The 23725-nt window shown below is 39.5% G+C and overlaps 1 protein-coding gene across 5 annotated transcripts; it reads left to right on the top strand.

Moving 5' to 3' along the window:
• The first annotated feature begins 1258 nt into the window (after positions 1 to 1258).
• arhgap17a (Rho GTPase activating protein 17a) lies at positions 1259 to 23468 on the top strand. Of its 5 annotated transcripts, none has more exons than XR_008387501.1 (21): positions 1261 to 1804; positions 9560 to 9599; positions 12368 to 12445; positions 12566 to 12642; positions 12893 to 13004; positions 13142 to 13218; positions 13342 to 13459; positions 13920 to 13988; positions 14105 to 14186; positions 14669 to 14796; positions 15012 to 15123; positions 15234 to 15315; positions 15468 to 15548; positions 15627 to 15740; positions 15822 to 15913; positions 16005 to 16161; positions 16472 to 16735; positions 17458 to 17576; positions 17662 to 18204; positions 20870 to 21636; positions 21731 to 23468. XR_008387501.1 is itself a non-coding variant. In XM_053639995.1 (21 exons), the coding sequence occupies exons 2-21, from the start codon at positions 1752 to 1754 to the stop codon at positions 20986 to 20988; spliced, it is 2517 nt and encodes an 838-aa protein (XP_053495970.1). In that variant the 5' UTR covers positions 1261 to 1459; positions 1656 to 1751; the 3' UTR covers positions 20989 to 21729. The 5 variants fall into 5 exon arrangements, 4 of the variants coding, with proteins under 4 accessions (XP_053495972.1, XP_053495970.1, XP_053495969.1 ...); XM_053639995.1 differs by lacking the exon at positions 21731 to 23468 and having other exon boundaries at positions 1261 to 1459; positions 1656 to 1804; positions 20870 to 21729; XM_053639997.1 differs by lacking the exon at positions 21731 to 23468 and having other exon boundaries at positions 1259 to 1804; positions 17713 to 18204; positions 20870 to 21729.
• Positions 23469 to 23725: the final 257 nt, after the last annotated feature.

Below are 23725 nucleotides of genomic sequence, written 5' to 3'. Positions count from 1 at the left end.
CAGGCTACAACTCTTTTACTGCATACATTGAAGCGAAATTTCATTGTATTGCAGTACAACAGCACGGCACACAGGACTATATCAAGTGCAAATTCACGACAGTGTGTACAATAAAATGTACAATAAATACACAGGGCAGTGCACGCTAACTAACTAAGCAAGACAACAGAACAGTGTTAGATAGGAAAAATCGTGAAAACAACTGTATGTAACCTGTTGACTGTGAAGATACCTGTAGCAGCAAGATCAATTAAAATGTATAATCCATCCATCCATCCGTCCATTTTCTGTACCACTTATGCTACACAGGGTTACGGGGAGCCTGGAGCTTTTGCTATAATAATAATAATAATAATAATAATAATAATAATAGTAACAATCCATCCGTTTTCTACACTGCTTATCCTACTGGGTCCCAGGGAGCATGGGGCACGGGTGCTAATCCATCACAGGGTGCAATCACATACATATTCACACACCCATTCATACACTACGGACACTTTGGACATGCCAATCAGCCTACCATGCATGTCTTTGGGCTGGGGGAGGAAACCGGAGTACCCGGAGAAACCGGAGAAACCCCCGCAGCACGGGGAGAACATGCAAACTCCGCGCACACAGGGTCGTGTCAGGAATCAAGCCCACAACCCTGCAGGTGTGAGGTGAACGTGCTAACCACTAATCCACCGTATGCCCAAATAATAAAAATAATAATGATAATAATTATTGCTGTTATTACTATTATTATTATTATTATTATTATTATTAGATGCACAAGAAATCAAACCAAATTTCTTATCAACCCAAGTGAGGAATGTAAACATTGTGAATGTAATTAACATCATCCAAAGGTACAAATTTCCACTCTACTCTAAGTTTAGTTTTATAATCCTAATGCACTGTACACAAAGGACATTTAAATCCCAGCAAGTAGCCACGCCACAAAGTTTTGCCTTTTTGCTTCACTATATTTATTTATTATTCATTATACTTTTAATTCATTATGTCATTTTAGAGGACTTACACATTTTTCCCCTTAATTTTTCTTTCTTTCTGTCTTTCTTTAAGATAATACACCCAGCTCATGAACATTTTGAAAGAGTATTATAATTTCCAGTTAAAGCTTTGATCATGTTTAATCTTATCCTACACTGGTGTGTGTGTGTGTGTGTGTGACGAAACAAATCTCTGAAACACAGAAACAAATGAAACGCAAAAATGGTAATGAATTCAAATCACAACAGTTTCATATGGAAATCTTAACATTTCAGTGAGGCGCGCGCGCGCGCGCGTGTGTGTGTGTGTTCATAGGTGTGTCTTGGGGAAGGAGTTAATTCATCATCCTCATCGGGTTGTGAGAGTCTTTTAGCCACCGAGTCACGGGGAGACTCCGCCGATGGATGTGTCAACTTTCTCCTCTTTTATTTCACCCACTGGCACAACATGAAGACACATATCGGTATTGCTCGTGTTAAAGGACATAATCCTATGGCGTAGCATTTTTACTGCTCTTTACAAAAGCTGGCTTTTTCCCCCCTTTTATTTTACATTTATATTCTAATCCACATTTTAATGATACAGTGTTGTGCTGCTAGCGTATCCAGCTAGCTAGGCAGCTATTCAGCTAGCTAATCATTTGCCGGTCAAATTCCCAGCGACTTCAGTGATGATTCAGAGGATCTTCGGCTAATGAAGCATCTCGAAGCTTTCTGTTTCCCGAAAATTTGGACTTTGTGGACTACGATACGAAAATGAAGAAGCAGTTTAATCGGATGAAACAACTCGCCAACCAGACAGTTGGCAGGCAAGTAGCTATAAATTGTTAAGCAGTTTTGTGTTGTGTTGTTGCCAGGACAGTAGCGGCTCTGCGACTGATTATTCACGCTTATCTTTCCACAACAAGCTAATTTAACTTACTGAACGCTTTCTTACAGCTAAAGTGTCTTAGATTGGGCGAACTTCCAGCATTATATAACAGCAACAGCCACATTTAGCTCTGTTTAGAGACCAGAGGCCACAACATCTGCAGTTTATGACAGTCTTTTTCACAGGATAAAAGCACATCTCGAACTCTGTATAAATAAGACGAATTAGTGCAGTGCTGAGAGTATGGCGTTTTTATTTTCGCATCGTCTTCTCACCACAACCAGAGTTAGGAAGAACACAAAAGTGTTGAAGCTGACAAATGTAGAAAGCAAATCTGTGAATTTTTGTCCACCATCCCATGCCTTCCCTCTTGAGTCCAGTGTAATTTATGTACTTGGTATGTGCTTGTTCATCATTTCCAAACTCCTCTGCTGTGAAGCCCAGAGGCTCGGAATGGCTGTGATCTGATCAGTCTGAAGAGGTGGGTGACTGAAGCACTGTGACAAAGTCACACACAGCAAGTTTTAACTTCTGTTTGTAGTCTGTTAACTTGATGAAGTTTAAAGCCCACAAGGCATCCAGGCAGCATTTTGGCAGTGCTATTTCTGGGCTTTGTCATGAACCGGGTTTGTAATTTGGTCCAACTGTTGCTCATCTGTAGATGGCAACTCCTTATGTAAATATCTTCACAAGTGTGTCAGAGAACATGGTGTATATGTGTTTTGGGGTTATTACACACCCTACTCAATGCCACTATGCTATTTCTAGATATGGCTCGGTTTTGTATGTCTACATTTTGGTTGTGCTTACCTTTTTATGCACAAAAAAAACAAGAAGTAAAGCCACAAAAAAACAACAACACAGACTTCAAAACGCAGCATGGAGCTTCATCTGAGAAACACTGACCATGTATTTTACTGCTGCGATTCATACGTAAATGTCTCAGGAGTCCCGATTTTGACTTCGAAGTCTGGTTTGATCAGCAGTGGTCTGTTATCATACTGATTGTGTGTACTCCTTTAACACACAATCATCCCCATGACGTTAATCAAGTTTAATAAGACTGTATGACAGTCATCCTTGGCAGTATTCTTGTTTTTAGAGATTGAGATCTTTTTGTTAAAGGGCAATGCTTCATCGAGTTCTGACCTGTGTCTCTGTGCTCATTTTTATTCTGTTTGAATGTTTGCAATTTGATCAGCCTCTCGAGGCCTGTTTGCAGAGGCGCTGTAGTGTCTTGTTGTGACACAGACGTGGTTTCTCGCTAATGAAGTTGTAGCTCAAATGTCTCCTGTTTCAGAAGATAACCCAGACTAGTCATAATTTCACTCCAGACTCTCTTTGGGAAATACGGTTTCCAACACACCCTCTTTTCCAACTTGTTTGGATAAATCCTGAAACAGACCCTCCCATATCTTGTGCAAGGTACAAGAGGGGTTTTCCAAAACATTTAAAGTGTTTGCATTCCAAATAATTAGCACTGCTTGTGATGGACTGCAGTCGATCATACGAGAATAAAAACTATTACAGCCAGGACGTGTTTACATTTCTGTTTTGAACTGATATGGACCGTAACAGTATTAAAAGTAGCGTTTGTATCTTAAACAGCATGTTTACTTCAAGAGCCCAGGTATTTGGCTTTAAATTCAGCCCCTATAGCTCCAAATGATAGACATGTACATCTGGAATAGTCATTCAGCAACTTGTGTATTTTGCTAACAGTAGATCAGGAGTTCACGATGCAGAAAGCAGACTGGAGTGTTGAAGTGTTCGGGGCTGTGGGGAGGAGGTGAGGGCAGGACACACGCCTCAGCTGATCCCACAGTTCCTGTGATTGTGAGGAAGCAGTACACTGTGTTTGCCGTGCAGCTCCTCAAAGGAAGTCTCTCTTTATTCTGTTTTTAAACAGGAAGTCGTCCTGGGAAAGTTTTATTTCTAAGAACCGAATCGAAAAACATGGGCTCTCTTGCAAGCACTGAGATGTTGATTTTATTTAAACGATCGTCTGCAGTAATTTGCATATTGATATATTGGTCTTGTTTAATTTATTTTAAGCATTCTAGAGTAAAATAGCAAAACACTTTACTATACACTGTACATCAGGTTTTGATCATTTTCTAAAAAAAATAAAAAATCAGTGATTGCATTCTAATGCAATAATTCTAATAATGCAATCATTCTAATTGCATTCTTTTGTTTATTTGTAGTGTAACTGAGTGCTTATTATAGGAAGTGGGATAGGCTAAGGACTTCAGCTGTTTGCTGTTCCTTTACAACTGAAGGATGACTAATTGTCAGATAATGACTTCCCTACAGTAAGACCATCAGAGTGTCTTTAGTACAATAAGGAGGGTGTTCCTCCTAAGCACAAAATCCATACTGTTTCTAAGGCCAAAGTCATTTATTGTTTTATTGTGGACCATCCACTTTCATCAGTCCATTCGCAATGGGCCATATAACTCAGAACATCTGCTCTCTAGCCACACGATTAAAAGAAATTCGAGATCATTTTCCCTTACCAATACTCTGCTTAATTCATCGAAGCCCAAGACATAGCAGTACATCAAACACCATTAGCTCAGTCTGTTAGCTGAGAGGCCAAACTGTTGTTTAGATCTCTGCAGGGGGTTTTCATAGCATGAGGAGCTGGCTGGGTTTGCTGCAGCAGTCTGCTCATTAGTTCAGTAGATGCTGCATTTACGTCTTTAACTATTCTTTTGTTTGATTGAACTATTTACTTGAGGATATTGCTACAGTTTATGTAATACTTTTATCACTGTTTCATGGTGTAGGATTCAAATGCAGGCACAATTTTTAAGAAGTTGCTAAAAATGAGTAAATTATTATTATTATTATTATTATTATTATTATTATTATTATGGGATAAGATTGCGAATTAAGCTATGTGTTTGTCAGTGGCTCTTCCCCTGTCTTGATATGTACTGATGTTAAGTGTGTAGACTTTGAGTGACACACCAGGAATCTCCATCTGGCTTTGTGCTTTGGATTGTTGCTCTGCTAGAAAGTCCAGTTGAGAACAACGTATAGCATCCAAGCAGACACATGCAGGTTTATCTTCTGAGATTCTTCTGTAGTCATTTTGCTTTCAGTCCTGATCTAATTTCCTGTAACACGGGACCTCACACATCTACGCAAAACCTCGGATCTACCTCTGTGTAGCAGCAGTGATTTGCTTTATAGGCCTTATTGACTCCTTTCTCTATACAGAACATATTTTTTGGTATTGAGAATAAAAATCTTGCTTTCTGTAGATGCTGTTGTGTATATAATAAGTGCCTTTTGCTGGCAAGATGCAAGTTGAGATTACTTGTAACTATTATTTTCTGTTATGTTTTGTAATCAAAGGTGCTTTAAATAGATTTGGTAAACTAACATGGCCAGTGGTGTTTGAGCCTGTTTTTCCTCATTCTGTTGTTTGATATGATCCTATGGCACTGTGTTTTTGAGCTTGTAATGCATTGGTGATTTGAGGTTCTCACTGGACATGGCACAATAGCTTGGCCCAGGCATGAGGCCAAAATGTCTTTTGAATTCTGTCTGGATTTGGTTTCAGACTTTTTCAGTCAATTTCTTTGCTCCTCTGTGTTAATTGAAAGCAGCTGTCTACCGCTGTCACAAAGTTATTATAGTGCACTTTTACCAGCGTGAGAGACTGTGCTAAGTCTAGAGCTGCAGTAGTTCAAGCTTCACACACATACAGCCAACATTAATAATGCAAATTACTGATGACTCATCAGACACTAATGCTAATATGATGTTGGTAGTAGACCTTATTATTCCATAAACGGGTAGGTTAATATGAGTAAAGGGCACAGGTTCTCGAGATACACTCACTGAGCACTTTATAAGGAACACTATACTAATACTAGCTACCTACCTATACTAGGTAGGGCCTCCATTTTCTCTCAAAACAGTCTAAATTCTTCATGTCATGGATTCCACAAGATATTAGAAACATTCCTTTGAGATTCTGGTCCATGTTGACGATTAATTTTTCAGGTGCACTTCCATGCTGTAAATCTCTCGTTCTATCACATCCCAAAAGTGTTCTAATGGATTCAGATCCGGTGACTGGGAAGGCCACTGAAGAACATTGTACTCATTGTCATGTTCATGAAACCAGTTTGAGACGACTTTTATTTTGTGACCTGGTGCATTATCAAACTGGAAGTAGTCATTAGAAGATGGGTAAATTATAGCCATGAAGTGATACACATGGTCAGCAGCAATACCCAATTGGGTTGTGGCATTCAAGCAATGACTGATTGGTATTAACAGGCCCAAAATGTGCTAAGAAAACATTCCCCACACCATTACACCACCTCCACCAGCCATTTTAGTATTCTGAGTAAACTCTAGAGACTCCCAGGAGATCAGCAGTTATAGAAATACTCAAACCAGCCCGTCTGGCACCAACAATCATGCCACAGTCAAAATCCCGGATGTCACATTTTTGCTTATTCTTATGGTTGATATTAACATTACTCAAAGCTGCTGGCCCGTATCTGCATGATTTTACGCATTGCGCTGCAGCCACATAATTGCATAAATTACAGGTGTTCCTAATAAAGTGCTCAGTGTGTTGAATATGTGTGTGTGTGTGTGTGTATATATATATATATATATATATATATATATATATATATATATATATATATATATATATATATATATATATATACATAATGAGAGAGAGAGAGATATACATGTAGTCGGGATTGTGAACCTTTACACTATGATGTACAGAAAAATGAGAAATATTAATAAAATAAATCAATTATAGAGTTGCTAGCTACAATTACGTTTATATAGCGCTTTTGTAGACACTGACTTTACATAGTGGGGGATCTCCTCAACCACCACTAGTCTGTAGCATCCACCTGGATGATGCGATGGGAGCCACAGTGCGCCAGAATGCCCACCATACACCAGCTGTTAGTGGAGAGGAGAATAGAGAGTGATGTAGCCAATTCAGAGATGGGGATTATTAGAGAACCATAATAGAGAAGGGCCAATGGGGGAATTTCACCAGGACACCTGGGTATACTCCTACTCTTTTACGATAAGTGTCCTGGGATTTTTAATGACCACAGAGACCTCGGTTTAACGTCTCATCTGGAAGACTGTACTGTTTTTACAATATAGTGACGGGGACACTATACTGTAAAAACAGTACAGTCTTTCAGATGAGCCTATACTGGGGTATTAGGTTCCACACAGACCACAAGGGGAGCGCCCCTGCTGGCATCCCTAATACCACTTCCAACAGCAACCTTCGTTTTCCCCTGGAGGTCTCCCATCCAGGTCCTGGCCAGGCTCAAATCTGCTTAGCTTCAATGGAAAACTAGGCAAGAACTGGGCAACTGCATGGGCAACTGCATGGGCAACTGCATGGGCAACTGCATGGGCAACTGCATGGGCAACTGCATGGGCAACTGCATGGGCAACTGCATGGGCAACTGCATGGGCAACTGCATGGGCAACTGCATGGGCAACTGCATGGGCAACTGCATGGGCAACTGCATGGGCAACTGCATGGGCAACTGCATGGGCAACTGCATATATGGCTCTGGCGTTGCAATCAAAATTATTCAAAATTGTGTTGAACTATTTCAATTGTTTTTGTTTGATTTGTTCATTGCAAACAGCTGGAAGTCTGTACATTTTGACAATGAACCTTATTTGCAATGGGGGTTGAATAATTTTATTGCAACTGTACACAGTACACTAAGAGAACCACCAAACAGAGACATCTGTTGATATACTAGTTTACTGTTAGCCACATGCTGATAAAGCCTAAGACTATTTAAAATGGATATGTTTTTAGATAGAGGACGTAGTCTCTTATCTGAGCAATTTGAATTGACAAATGACTTGGCTTAACTCCATAACCCTTAGGATATGCAGCATAGAAACAACTTTTTATTGCAAGTAATGTGTATGATTGGAAAAAGAATTTGCACTGTTTCAAAACACTCAAAACTGTATTGCTCATTTCTACTATCATTAAGTTAGGTTCCCAATCGTGGTCCTGGACAGGATTTCGCAGACTTATTTTGTGGTTGTTGCGGCCAGAAAAGTTTGATTTTGCTGCGGCATTATAAAATTTTTTTTAGTTTTTTTTTTTTTGCAGAAAAATACTTAACTACTGAATTGGTGAAATTGCAATTGCACAAAATGCAAAAATATTATGTGCATGAAATATTAAGATAGACTGTTTGGATTCTGGCATATCCAGGGTACCTTGTGCTCAGTGTTCCCAGGTTAGGCTCCGGATCCACCTCTGATCAGGATGAAGCAGCTACTGAGGATGAATTAATGAATGTATGGGTAATGTAAATTGTAGAAACATATACAATGTAAAAACAGTCAAGCGTAAAAAAAAAAATAAATAAATAAAAAAGTTAAGCCATTTTTGTCATGTTCTTTAATCTGAAACTAAAACTCCTCATACTGCCTGTTCATTTATTAGTTCTATTCTATATACTTCTCGATGTAAATGAATGTAGGAGTCAGATCATTTTTTGATATTTCATGAGAAGTTGAAGACAAGCTGATCCCTTGCTAGTTTGAGCCAAATGTGCCTTTTTAGATGATCCTCCCTTCCTTTACAAGTATTACAGGATTATATGCAAGCAGATGTGCTGCCTTAACTTTTTCCATATAACATTCATAGTGCTGTTTTGTTTTTTTTTTCCTTAAAAGAGCTGAATAGAATCAGATATACTAAATGAGAGCAAATCTAATATTACGATTTTAAATCAAATCATCTACTATATTGTATACTAGTTTGTATATACTGTACTGTACTGACCTCACTAACGGGATTATTATACTCTTAGTCCCTGACCTAGTGAACTAGCATGAGGATGAGCATGTTTTTGTTAGAGACTACAAAGCCCTTCTGTAAGCCACTATGCATTATAGTGTCTGCTAAATGCTGTAAATGTAAATGGACTTTGCAGTTCATTGAAGTGTGTACACACCCATCAGCATTGTAAACTTTTATTGTCTATTTTATTTTAATGCCTGTTGGATCAACTAAAAAGGAAAGTTAGAAGGTACCTTTTAAAGCTAAGGTGGTTTGTTGTTTTTTAATAGTAGTGCCTCATATTTGGAAGGTGTTGATACGTTGTGTGTGAACTAAACGGGTGTTTATCCACTCTGTATATTGGAGGCACTAATCTGCACCATGGCCAAAGACCTCTTTTAGTTTACTATTATTAGTAGCTAAGCATCTGTACAGAACAGCATTACAAGGCCAATGGTGGAATGCTGAAATTCTCTGGGAAAGTGGAGCACACCAACTGCTCTCCTAGGAGCTGCTGCATGTAGACTTTTTTTTTCACTTAAATGCCTGCTGCCGGTTTATCCGTTTCTGTGTATGACTGTGCTTTTTGATTGTGTGGTGTATGAAATTCATTACACACAGTCAGCAATGATTTCTTCATGTTAATACATCTAACATTCAACCTCAAATATAGTATGCACTGCAATAAAAGACTACTTTTGTGTGTGTGTGTGTGCGTATTGATTGTTATATCTGTTGTTTGTGTTGCAAATAGATTTGTAGGAGTATTAATCACATCGATTTTGTTGCGCTGATGTGTGCTTATGTGTCGACCTGTTAATAACATCACCTATTTATATCTCTCCTGCTTTTCTCTTACAGAGCTGAAAAAACCGAAGTCCTCAGCGATGACCTGTTACAGGTGACTACTTCCTTCCATACACTTGCGTTGTTTGCATTGGACGTCATTTGCTGTCTTTTGGAAAATGTCACATCAGTGCTTTATGAAAGGTTCATTGAAGCATTTTAGATAAGAACTGTTTGTCAGGTTGGCTTTGTCAGCTGGCACTGTAAGATTTATTTATTTTTTCTTCCCAAGAACAAAAACAGCGAGAATGTCAAGTAAAGTATACCTTACTGAAGATTTAAGTACACGTCATTCACCACTTTCAGTGTTCTACACACTGCCTTTACCCTGTGAAACAGATCTGTCTTCAGTTGTGTGTTTTTCTTTTTGCTAATGCAATGACTCATCAGTCTGACTTGCAGTTCATCATGAGTTAAATGGTGGAAAACCTGCGAGTCACTCTGTTGTGACAGGTAGTCGCTGCTGCTAGGTAAATACTTTACAAACACAGACGCATTTTTATCATGACATGGAAGAGGATGGCTTTGAATGTGTGAACAAAATGTCAGGTAAATTACCTGCGATGTCCTAGAAAGCGTGCGCCCCACCCTGTGAAGGCCTGCAGCTCAGCATTGTGAAACCTATTGAAAAAACAATGAAGCACAGATGAGATCATTGGTTAGGAAATGGATTTTGAAAGTGCATTAGTCATATGAATGTGACAAACTAAGAATGATATCAAACGGGGAGAATTAATTAACTTATTATTATTATTATGATGATGATTATTATTATAATGACTTTGGATGTTTTGATCAGTGTTGTGAACAACTGCTTGAGCTGCATGTCATGTTGAAGCAGAGGAATCAAAAGAACTACATCACTCCACACCCAGTTGTGTAGACTAAAGTATAGCTCAGCTTACTCTGGGCATTTACATACACTCCAGAGATGTCTGAGAATTCCCCTTTAATGCCTTTGCTTTGTAGACAGCTTGTCTGGGCAGTGTAGGTAATTAATGACATCATATCTTATTAAATCTAGTCCACATGTGACCAGTGTAATCACTATATGTGCTCATCCATGTACTTTCTTTATGTTGGGGAGTGGGCGTTTCCCTTTTCTGTGGAAACTCGTAAAACGAGATACTAAACTGATTCCATTGCAAATGGTGCAGACCGGTGTTTGAGCTTGTTTAGTCTACTGTTGGTCTGCCGGTGTTTGGCGTGGGATGGAAACAGGGAAACATTTATAAAAGACCTTTGCATTAGCTAATCCAAACAGGATCACCCTCAGCATAAAAAGAATAGAAAATAGTCAATGGATTCCCCTTGTTCCCACGCCAGGTGGAGGGTATCCTCTCTGTCCTTGTGCAGGAGACGCCCATGCAGGCAGAGTGTGTGGTGGACTCAGCTGTGTGCTGCTGGAATGACATGGGAGAGTGTTGAATGGCACGAAGCGGCAGTTATCTCTGCTGCCAGACTGTGGAATTCCTGAAACCATGGTCTGTTTTGGAAAACTGCTGCAGTTCTGCTGTCATCACTCTCTTTTTTTTAATCTGTTTGTTCGTTCATTGTTGAGCTTCTGGGTATTGTATTAATCGTTGCATATTTTCATATGTTATACTGCAATACACTGTTTATCTTTTATTAGAGACAGTATTGTTGGATTTTATTTCAGGTAGGGAATATTTTCTGTAAGTAAATCGACCTACATCTAGGGCTGGGCGATATATCAATATAATATTGATATCATGATAGATGATTTCGTGGTACACTTTTCAGAGATATCGTTGGTATTAGGGCTGGGTATTGCGACAATTTGGCGATTCGATTCTTATTTATATGGTTTCAATTCGATTCAATATCGATTAGTTATCAGTATTTAATTTAAAATGTTAGTTTTGCGGACATGGAATCCATGTTTTAATATAAATACTGGTAACTGAAATGCTCCTACTTAGCTATATTACTGAAATGCACATTTACTTTAACAATAGGGCCCACACGATTACAATTAATTACTTTTTACTTTGAGTAATAAACATTGTAACAAGAAATCATAAATATGTGCATACAATGCACACGAGGTAAGCACAAACTGCACACTGCGCATTTCTGTAAAAAATGTATACATTATAAGCGCGCAACAGTGAAATACTACTGTTTTGCGGAGTTTATTTTTTTTATAGCTAAATTTTATATATCGTGATATACATCATGTTTCATAGAAATGTTCTCAAGTATCGTGATATGATTTTTCGTCATATCGCCCAGTCCTACCTGCATCTCAGGATTTCTCTGCTTAAATCCAGTCTTTGTCAGCTGTAGTGATTAACTCGTGTAATGGAGCATGCATAGCTATTAATTATTTGAAACCTCAGTGGAAAAATGTCTGAACTGGCAGCCACATCCTCAGAGAAGAATATTCTACTTGTCCCTGTGTGTCATGGGTGTAAAAAGCATATCTTTTTATGCATCTCCCTTGGGCAAGGGCGATTGAGATTTACAAGCGGTTTTTCTCTCTGTTCTCAGCGAAAGACACTTTGTTTGCGTTTGACTGTAGGCATTTTGTACTAACCTTAGAATTTTTTTTGTGGTTTTCACACGATATGCCAATTAGTTGATTAATACCATGCTTCAGAGCACAGTAGTGAGTGCACTACTGTGCTTTTGTGCCACACTGTAAACAGTATACAGTGTGGCACAAAAGCCTCAGCATGGTATTGCACAGTCTGCCTGTGGTATTTTGCAGAGGTGGTTCTTGTTGCTGCTCTGCAGCCTGGAACAGTTTTGAGCACGCTGCTGTGGTTTGCTATTGATGTATTGTATTGCTCTCCACAGATCGAACGTCGCATGGAGCTGGTGCGGGCTGTTTCTCACAACACACACAAGAGACTGGTTACATGTCTGCAGGGGCAGGTAGGCAAACACATCGAGAAGAGACATGAACGTGTCCTTTACACTTTAAACTCCCTGGCACCCCTTTGTGTCGTCACCACACTGTTAGATCTGCATGAACTTTGTTTTTGTGTATTGCAGAAAAAGCTCCCACTGACAGCATTGTCACAAGCCATGCAAGATGGCGGGAGCCAGCTAGGAGAGGAGTCTCTTATTGGGTAAATGTGAAATGTGTTTTATGTGACTTTTAATTTTTTTTTTTGTCCTTTGAAGCCAATCCATAATATGTGTGCTGTCAATCGTCTTCAGCTCAGCATATAGCTAGATGTTTAGCGATACATATTCATGTGGTTAAGTAAAAATAATATCATTATGTTAAAATGGCTCCCAGTGCATGGTTTAATGCAGCATTTGGCAAACCCTAATGACTATAAAGTGCATTTCAGCATATTTGGCTATACTTGGTAGGAAAATGATGGAGGTGTGTGGCGAGGCGGAGAACAGACTGGCGTCTGAGCTGATGCAGCATGAGATTCAGATTGAGAAGGACATTTTAGACCCACTAAATCAGTTAGCTGAGGTAAGCACTTTCCTAATTTAAGTCTTTCATAGTTTATAGACCAAGGTTTTCATGGGCTGTGCAGTACATGACTTTTTTTATTTTTTATTTTTATTAAATATATGAGCTGATTGTGACTTCTATACATTCTCTTTCAGGTGGACATCCCCAACATACTCAAGCAGAGAAGACAACTTGCCAAGCTGGTGCTAGACTATGATTCTGCTCGAACAAGGTCATTATTTTTTATATTTTAAGGTTTGAGGTGTCAACGCTTAAGATTACTTTCCATTCACATTGTGTCAGTTATTGACTGTCATCTGGTAGTCAATAATAACCCCTGTTGTCTCACACTCAGATGGTTGCAGGCAACCAAGTCTATAATCTCGGGAACAAACACACAAGCGCTGTCCGCCAAGGCAGACTCGCTTAAAGAAGAGATGGATGAAGCAATGAACAAAATGGAGCTCTGCAAGGTAACAAACACGTCCAGACTCAGTTTTCATGATACATTGTGTTAAGAGTAGACGGTTTTTGTCTTTGAAACTGCTGAAACACTGTTTATATGCAGTCCTCATCCATGCAGTCTCAAAGGGATATACAAAACCAAGGGTGAAGCACAATTTCTCTCCAGAGAAATGAGCAGATTAGGACATTCCTAATTTAGAATTACTATTGTCCCGCTGTGTTTAGCTAGTTATCAAACACCCACTTTCTCCTATATCCATGCTGTCGTACCATGGAACAAATTTTCCAAATGTAAAATGTGTAAAGCATTAATGCATTGGTTCACTTTATGTGTGTGTGTATGTGCGTGCATGCATGCATATAGCTGTTAATTTATATATAGCTTGTTTTTATTTGTGTTGAAATAAATACTTAAGATCATAGTTGTGTTATTAGTGATCAATTGCTTTTTGCCTGTCTCTGTTTTAGGATCAACTCTCTGCCGACCTGTATAATTTCTTTTCAAAAGAGGGGGACTATGCACGCTACTATGTAACGGTAAGTGCGTTTAGTGGTTTGTAGGCAGACATTACTGTGGTCAGTAATTATTACTGTAATTTGACTTTATTCCATATTTCTCTTTCCAGTGGTCTCAATTTGTTTTCTGTTTTTAGTTATTAGAGGCTCAGGCGGATTACCACCGAAAATCTCTCTCTGTGCTGGAAAGTGTCCTGCCAACCATTCAGGCACAGCAAGGTGTGACAGCTCCTCTGACTGCTGTTGGGTTTTGTTTATTATACTGTTTCAATAGAATACAGTGGAACAGTTTGAGCAATTGTTATACAGCTGAATATTTTTTACAAACACTCCAGTTCTTCTGAACAAACAATAAGTGCAGCAATTAACATGACGTTATGTTCAAGCTGTTCTTTATTTCTTTATTTGCTATATAAATCTAGGCTTTGTGTGCTATAAATTGTTATTCTGAGCTTCATCTGTGGTGTCAGGCTGGTGTACTCAACAGCCCAGCATGTGAACTATGAGTCAAACCTCTTCTTATCACCCACCTCCTTCATCAATCATCAGCAAAGAAAGGGGGGGAAGAGAAGATGCCTTGATCTCGATTGGTTACAACAGTTACTTCCTGAATTCAACCAATGTCTGGGGAAAAAAAAGAACAATTTAAAAAAGCTTAAATTTCATCTATGTAACCTCACCCTTATTGTGTGTTTGGTCAGACTCATGGACAGAGAAGCCAGCATTTGGAACAGGCTTGGATGAGCACCTGAAGCGGAGTAGCAGAGAGATAGCGCTACCCATAGAGGCCTGTGTGATGATGCTGTTGGAGACGGGCATGAAGGAAGAGGTATGAGAAACATCAGAGGCCATCTGATGCCTAATGAAAAACAACACAAAATGGCATGCTCTTGCATGTAATCTAGAAAACAATTAGAGGATGTCAAATGGGAAGTGTACACCAAATGATCTGAGCTCAGATTATTAATATCGGAAAAATATGTGTATGATTTTTTTTTTTAATGGTGTGTTTGCTACATGGCTCTCCTTTTGCTCCCTGAACAGGGTCTTTTCCGAATAACTGCAGGAGCCTCTAAACTGAAGAAGCTTAAGGCAGCGCTGGACTGCTCCACCTCTCAGCTAGAGGAGTTCTACTCTGACCCACATGCAGTTGCTGGTATAAAAACAGGCTTTTCTCCTGTAATACTGAAATACTGTCATTATTGTTAATTTCTGGATTTTCTTTTCTTTTCTTTTCTTTTCTTTTTTTTTTAATTGTCTGATTAGGGGCTTTGAAGTCCTACCTGAGGGAACTGCCAGAGCCTCTTATGACTTATGAATTCTATGATGAGTGGATTCAGGCATCCAAGTAAGCCAGTTCATGACGCTATATAAGAAGGAATAATTCAAATATTGTTTACTTTAGTAATTTAGAACCACATGAGATAAACAAAATTATTTTTAGTTGAGCCATTTTTCTTCTTTTCATTTTTTTGACATACTGTATTCAAATCTTTCTAGTATATCTGACCCAGACAAACGGTTACAAGCTTTGTGGGTGACCTGTGATCAATTACCAAAGAACAACAAAGCCAACTTTAGGTGAGTTTATCAAAAGTATTTAAATGGAACAGACATCCTGCCATAAAATTTGACCGATCACTGATTCCATTTCAAAAGGTATCTGGTGAAGTTCCTTGCTAAGCTTGCTCAAGAAAGTGAAATAAACAAGATGACCCCCAGCAACATTGCAATTGTCTTGGGACCGAATCTGTTATGGGCAAAAACAGAGGGGTGAGATTTTTTTTCTTATTTCAGTAAAATGTGTATGTTATGGTCTGTGTAGGCCCTAAAGTGTTATGCCTTCAATCACAGGAGCCTAGCAGAAATGGCAGCTGCTACCTCTGTCCATGTCGTTACTATTATTGAGCCCATCATTCAACATGCAGACTGGTTTTTCCCTGAAGGTGAGAACTATATCATTGAATTGTTCACCCCTAAGAAAAGGCATTTAAAATGATTAAGTAAAGATGGTGTATATACATGTTATCTATTTAGATGTGGAGTTCAATGTATCCGGCATGTTTTCAATGCCCACCCCCATGACAAACCATGTCAACCATCTGACCCTACCCGACTATGACTCGGGCACAATAGAGAGGAAGAGACCTAATAGTATGGTGGGACCTGATGGTGACGTGGCCAAACGAGACAGGTACAATCACTAACAATAAACAACACACAAAATATCAGTGACCAGGCTGTCATCACTCCAAATAATCTTCTAATCCTTTATAAAGATTCACCTGAAGTGTAACATTGTCCACTAGTAAAACTCCATGCACTGCTGATTCAGAAATACATTTTCTGAGCAACTGATTCTGTAGCTTTCTGCTTCACTGTGGGTAGTGTGGGCACATCTGCGGATGCAAATACCTTTTTTCCTGTTCTATTCTGTGTGTGGTGTTGCTCACTTGGGCTCATCTCTGCACTTGTGGAGTCTTCACTGTCTCTCTTCCCTTCAGCTCTGCTAACAAATTAATGGAGCACAATCCCCGTAGAGGCAGTACACTAACTAGAAAGCAGCACGCTTCCCCTGCCTTCCAGCCCCCTCTGCCCCCGGTGGAGGCTGTCAGTATTGCAGGAGGCCAGCCTGTAGCTGAGCTCCTGCTACAGCAGCCTGCACCAGAGGGCCTGGGTATGGAGGCCTGCCAGCCTAGCTTGGCACTGGGGATGGCAGCCCTAGCAGCAGCACAGCAGCTTCTAGCACAACAAACGGAGGAGCTCAGGTAAGAGGTATAGCATTGCTCTGTCGAACCTGCGAGTCACCTTGCTTACTGTTGTGTGAAAATGGCCCCGCTTGCTTTTTTTATTTGATCTGTGTTCATTCATAATGAGTAGACAGAACTGTTTTCAGTATTTGTATATGCCATCTAGTGTCTGTTATGAGTGAACAATAAGTTATGCACTGGACACTCATGTTGGCTTAAGACACCCTTTGTACCTTAGTAATTTGTGTCCCTGGTCTTACTGGTTACAGTTAAACCATTTTAGTTACTTAGACAAAAAAAAACCCACTGTTTTTCTGTAATATCCAACCATAAATATAATTTTGTACTTCCAAACAGGTACTGGAAAAAATAATATTAACTAATAATGTCACATTTCACCTCCCCTCTCCCTACCCCCACTTTTCACTGTGCACAAAGCCTGTTTTGAAATCCATCACATCATGGAAGGAAAATGTTTTATGATTTTCTTTTCCTGTTGTCTTTGAAGAACACATGACTTGTGTAGGTATTCCATGTAAGACTAGTCTGGATATTTTCCAGAATCACAATATTTGTCTTTTGCACGATATAGTAGTCACATGCAAAATGTTTTGACAGTATTGTGACAAAATCTGTTAGTCGTTAGTCAATGTATGAATCATTCCTACAGAGTTCACAGCATGAAAGGCTGTTTTGTTCTCATTTCATGAAAGCATACATTTACTTATGTATTTTGGCAGTTCAAAGTCGAGTGACGCAGCATCCACACCTCAGAGAAATGGTTGTGGAGGTTCACATCTGAGTGTGGCATCTCCAGCAACGGGATCATCAGGACACAGCCCTCTGTTGGCACGCAGAGGTAGACGCACCACTTAATCATTTAATGCACACTAAAAAATCATTTGACTAATTCTGATCTGAAATTTTTAATCTGCTTGCCATAGTTATAAAAAAGCCGGCTCCTGCTCCTCCTAAACCAACCAATCCACCTTCAGGTCAGCCGGGCAGCCAGTCAGCTCCACAGTCTTCATGTGGGACTCCTCAATTCCTCTCTCCATCTCCAAGACCTCTCTCCACTAACTCTCCAAGCAGTCTTAGCCCCACTCAGTTAGTAATTCAGTCTAGCACGTTACCTCGGCGCTATTCAGGCAACCAGCCTCCCCTCCAGGCCCCCAACCATCCACCCCCAGAGCCCCCCAGCCAGGTCAGTGTTCCTCCACCTCAGCCCACAGCAGTCGGAGATCCAGGAGAGGAGCCGTCTCCACCCAGTACTCCCAGTCCCCCTAAAACTCCTCCACTTTCCATGGTCCCTCCTGAAAATGCAAGCACAAATGTTTCCCCATTTCCGTCTGGCTCCCTTCCTCGGTCTCGGCCAGTGCCTAAACCACGCAACAGACCCACTGTTCCGCCTCCACCACAGCCTCAGTGTGTGGCCAGCGACACCAGTGACACGAATGACATCTGGAGTGCTGCCTACAAAATGATGGGTTAGTCAACATCTATTGCAACATTGTCAATTCCTGTTGTTTTAGACATGAATGCTAAATGTTGTACTAACATGCAGGCATGTTTATTCTGTATGTGACATTTACCATTTCTGACAAATATGTACATTCTTAATGCTGTAGCTTTAAGGTTTCCTTTCACTGGAACTAAGGGTCCCAAACCTGTTCCAGCATGATCATCCCCTTTGTACAAAGCGAGGTCCATAAAGACATGGTTTGCCAAGGCTGATGTGGAAGAACTCAAATGGCCTGCACAGAGCACTGACCTGAACCCCATTGAACACCTTTGGGATGAATTGAAACACTGACCCAGGCCTTCTCTCCAAGGCCTTATTTCTACAAGATTTTGGAGTATGTCAGTTTTTCATTTGTGCCCATTCAGTCAGAAGATCATACGTGAGGTCAGCCACTGATGTTGGATGAGCAGGCCTTGCTTACAATCAATATTCCGATTCATCCTAAAGGTGTTCAGTGGGGTTGAGGTCAGGGCTCTGTGTTGGCCACTTGAATTCCTCCACACCAAATTCTTAAACCATTTCTTTATGGATGTTGCGTTGGACACAGTCGCACAGTTAGGCTGGAACAGGACAGGGCCTTCCCCAAACTGTTTCCACAAGGTTGGAAGCATACAATTTTCTAAAATGTATTTGTATGCTGTAGCATTAACATTAACTTTCACTGGAACTAAGGGGCCCAAACCATGAAATGGCCGAGCTGTTGTTGCTCCTAGACGCTTACTTTTCGCAATAATAGCACTTGCAGTTGACTGTGGCAGATGTAGCAGGGCAGAAATTGTATGAACTAACTTGTGGCAAGGGTGGCATCCTATTACAGTGCCACATGTACTGCCAATGTTGGTCTATGAAGATTGCATGGCTATGTGCTTGATTTTATGCAACACCTGAACAAAATAATTAGGAGTGTCCCCATACTTTTGGCCATATAGTGTAGAACCAGTGGTCTTCAACTGGGGACAGCAGTCTGAATACAGATCGAGCAAATTATTTTGAATATTTAAACCAAATATTTGGAAAAAAAAAAAATTGTAGCAGACCAGTTAAATGTATGACAACTTGTTGTAGTTCAGTGACCCTAGTTTTCTAAGCATGAAGCAGCCTGCCTTCTGTAGCAGATCCTCGGTTGTGGCATAAAGCCACATGCATTTACAGTACCCTCCACTAATATTGGCACCCTTGATAAATATGAGCAAAGAAGGCTGTGAAAAATTGTCTTTATTGTTTAACCTTTTGATCTTTTGTTCAAACAGTTCACAAAAATACTTTGCTCTCATGGATATCAAATAACTGCAAACAAAACACAGGTTTTTATATATATATAAACGCTTGGGGTTGTTTTTGGATGAGAGTAGAGGCTTTTTTCTTCAAACCTTTCGAAACAACTTATGATGATGTAGGTGACTTCGGATTGTAGTTTTGGAGACTTTCTGACCCCAAGACGCAACTATCTTCTGCAATTCTCCAGCTTTGATCCTTGGAGATTTTTTTGGCCATTCAAACCATCCTCTTCACGGTGCATTGAGACGATATAGACACGCGTCCAATTCCAGGATGATTCATAACATTTCCAGTTGACTGGAACTTCTTAATTATTGCCCTGATGGTGGAAATGGGCATTTTCAATGCTTGTGCCATTTTCTTATAGCCACTTCCCATTTTGTGAAGCTCAACGACCTTTTGCCGCACATCACAGCTGTATACCTTGGTCTTACCCATTGTTATGAATGACTAAGGAAATTTGGCCTATATGTTACCTCATATTTATACCCCTGTGAAACAGGAAGTTATGGTTGAACAATTTCTTGTTCCTAGTCACCCAGGTGTACTAATAAAAAAATTTAAATATCAGTATACTTCATATATATTTTTCTCATATGAATTCATAGGTATGCCAATAATTGTTGCACACCTATATTTAACAAAGATATTTTTTGGATTAAACTGTGTTTTCTTTGCAGTTGTTTGATATCCATGAGAGCAGATTATTTTGTGATTTTTTTTTTTTTTTTTTTTTTTTTTTTTTTTTTTAAACAAAAGAGGTTAAATAATAAAGACAGTTTTTCCACAGACTTATTTGCTCATATTTACCAAGGGTGCCAATATTAGTGGAGGGCACTGTATGTCAATTATATAGCTGAGTACAGCTCATCAGACCAGGGACTAGCTACCGACCTAAATATGTTAGTTCAGAAAAGATAAGACTTTTCACAGACTTTCATAGATTTTTCATTTTAATTATATCAAATTCAAACAGACATGTCACACACCATGGCTCTTGTCAAAAGTGTCTGAAGTATCACTGTAAAACAGATCACTCTGAATTGACTTATTTATAGTCATAAACGAATCATTTATGGGTGAGAATTAAAAGGTAACTGTTGTCCCCTTTCAGTCAATTTGGTTGCTTATCCAGACATTTGTAAGCAAGTCATTTTTTGTAACTTGGACCGTTACAAATTTTACGAGAATAAACCTGAGCTAGCAGTACCGTCGTATATCAGTAATGTTTGGACAGACAGCACAACCAAGCATAAACAAGCCTGCTTTGCTATAAAAAGTCTAGAAAACTTTTTTATACTGTAGAATATCCTAAAGCCTGGGTGGACACTAACTTTACTGTATTTGTTCAGAACCAGGGATGTCATTCAAAGGGCTAAACCGAGTCCTTGTTCCTGACATTGGCCCAGAACAGCAGCCTGTTGCTCAGCTAAAGGATTCAGACTTGGACTCAGAGAGCACCGTCCTGTGAAGGTGAGGATTTGGCTGCCATAAACCTGTTACCTGTTCCTCACATCCCAAGGACTCTCTTAAATGCTGCTGCTCCTTCCCTTTCACCAAGTCTTCGTCAGCTTGGTTGCATTTCACCAAAGATTTGGACCTTCAGTAGCACCCACAGGAATAGCGGCATGGACATATTGCATGGCACCAAACAGGTTTAAAGCTATCACACTAAATTTCATTTTATTGTAAGAATACTGGGAAATAGGTTGAGGTACTAGTTGGTGTATCTTAAGTGGCCTTAGTTAAAAAAAAGAAAAAAGCAAGAGAGAACAAAGCATATTAAGCTTGGGATGATATTAAGCTGAAACCATATATTGTGGCTTTAGAGTGTACCTTGTGACTGCAGGTTTCCAGTCAGCTAATATACTCGACTCTTAATTTTATGTATGGAAACTGTCCTACATCTGTTTCTATCAACACATTCCCTAAGGCTTATGTATGTCTCAGTTGTTCTGTTTTTCATTTGAAAGTCTTAGTCCTCTTGTGTTTAGCTGAATTTCCTGCAGTTTATTATCAATATAGCCTATTACCTACAGTATAAAAATGTACACGCGTCACAAGGTTAGTATTCTTCAGCCGTTAATGTTTTCCTAAACCTAGGGCATTAATGTGATCAGTCCCTCATAACTAATTTTAAAGCATTAAGTCATCTGTGTGTAAGAATTTGGTTATCTGTGTATGAAATCTAGAATGAAACATTTCACAGGCAGTGTGTTAATTTAACTATTTCCTAAATGACAGACGGAGAACAAACTGACAAATGAGACAACCCTGACAGTCTGTGACCTTGCTGGACGAAAACACTGTGTGGTATACTGAATATTTTACTGTGTTAAAAAAACAAAACAAACCACAGGATCTTGAATGATGGCAAGTGACAAAATCATATACACTAAGGATGACCTTTATAGTATGTTTGTTCACAGGCCTTGCCTTTACCTTGCTGCCTTACCCATTATAACATTTGGAAAATGAACTAAAGCTATATATGTTGATGGTGTACAAAGAAGAAACTTCTGAAATGAGAAATTTAGTGGGGGGGGGGGGGGGGAGACAAAATGCTTGCTATTACTGCTTTACCATTAATTAATAAAGCACAATACCAACTGCTTTTATGGCTTTTTAATTATATGCGTCAGTGACATCTTCCTTTGTAAATATCCCTTGTTGCATTCTAAGGGTCTTTTGTTCTTTACCACTCTGACTTCCAGTAGAGTCGATGATTGGTTGACACACAGTTTCTAATAACACAAACATGACAAACCTGAATACTTTAAATGACATAACATTTACCTGGGTCCATGAATATGTTGACTGGTTTTGTGTAGCTATTAAGGAAGGTAGTGGGAGAATGTAGCACTTGGCTCTTGCAGAGGTGAATAATGGTTTCCTCTTCCAGCACAAGAGCCTGTTCCTTTGTGTTTTGCCCTTCACAAATAACCTGCAGAGTGACATTGGAAATATTACACAGGCAGCTCAATGTTTTCCTCCTCTCCACTACAATAATGATGTATACACAGTAATATGTACTCCGAGACTGACTGGCTGAGGGTTCTTTTAATGTTTAAAAGAGTTTCTAAACCTGTAGTAATAGGACACATTTCATTTGCAATTGTCTTTAGCCCTGTCTGGAGCAGGAAAGCAGAGCTTCTCAGGTCTGGGTGGGGTTATTTGGGGGAAAGGCATGTCCGTGTTTTCACTACAGTTCGCCTCTCAGGTAGCAGAAGACTTGCAAACCTTTAAACTCCTGAAGTGATGTAATGGAATTGAGCAAAAGAGCAAACGCACAAGAAACAACACTGACGAAGTAAGTCATGTTAGGCTGTATGTCAAATCACGGTATGTATAAGAAAAACATGAATCCTGTCAGCACTATATTAGTTTTTAAAATCTCAGAAGGAATGTCAAAAATGTCCAGTGCTTGATGTGCAGGTATCCTGAATATAAAAAGTGCAAAAATGTAATGAGACAAAGATGATAACATAATAGAACCAGTGTATGTAAAGGGAAATATTTCTCCTAAGCCAGGAAGCTAGTGTCAGGGTTTACATGACAGAATCTGCAGGCTAGTTGCTAAGCAGCAGAAACCCGAGCCTCAAAAAGACACACAGAAAAGGGTCTGTAGACTCATGAGCAAAGGAAAAGTAACAGGTGCTAGGACACATTTTTATGCATTCATGAAATGTTCTGGGGCTCAGTGTACAAATGTGATTCATACGTTTCTCTTTTTTCCTACCCTTATTTACCAAAGTAGGTATGTGAAAATGTAACAGCATTTGGTGCAGTATCTCTTTAAGGCACTGAATATGCAAAGCTGTTACACTTCTGTATGTGGCTGTGGCTGCAAACAGATGTTTATGTACCTTTAGCAGATATGTGCAGTATTTATAAATCACTGCGAGGCTGTGTGGGACGAGCAGCTCATCTGGCTGTGTGTGTGCAGCTACATGGGTTTTGTTCACTGGTACATTCATCATTCGGCTGCTCCACAAGGAGAACAATCGAACTGACAAGCTGTGAGAAACTACCAGTATCCTGCAATCCTTCAGTAATGAGCTTTAACATAAAGGGGAATATAACATAAAATGATTCAGTGTAAATTTGTCCCTGGCCTTAACTGAATTAATCTTCTGTCAACTGGATAATAACTGTGGAGCAGTCTGTCTCTTACTTAGAGCCTTCCTCCATTTCACTCAGTTTTGTCA

Source organism: Ictalurus furcatus, chromosome 13, assembly GCF_023375685.1.
Source record: "Ictalurus furcatus strain D&B chromosome 13, Billie_1.0, whole genome shotgun sequence".
NCBI classification, from domain to species: Eukaryota; Metazoa; Chordata; class Actinopteri; order Siluriformes; family Ictaluridae; genus Ictalurus; species Ictalurus furcatus.
This window is presented reverse-complemented; position numbering and strand designations above follow the sequence as displayed.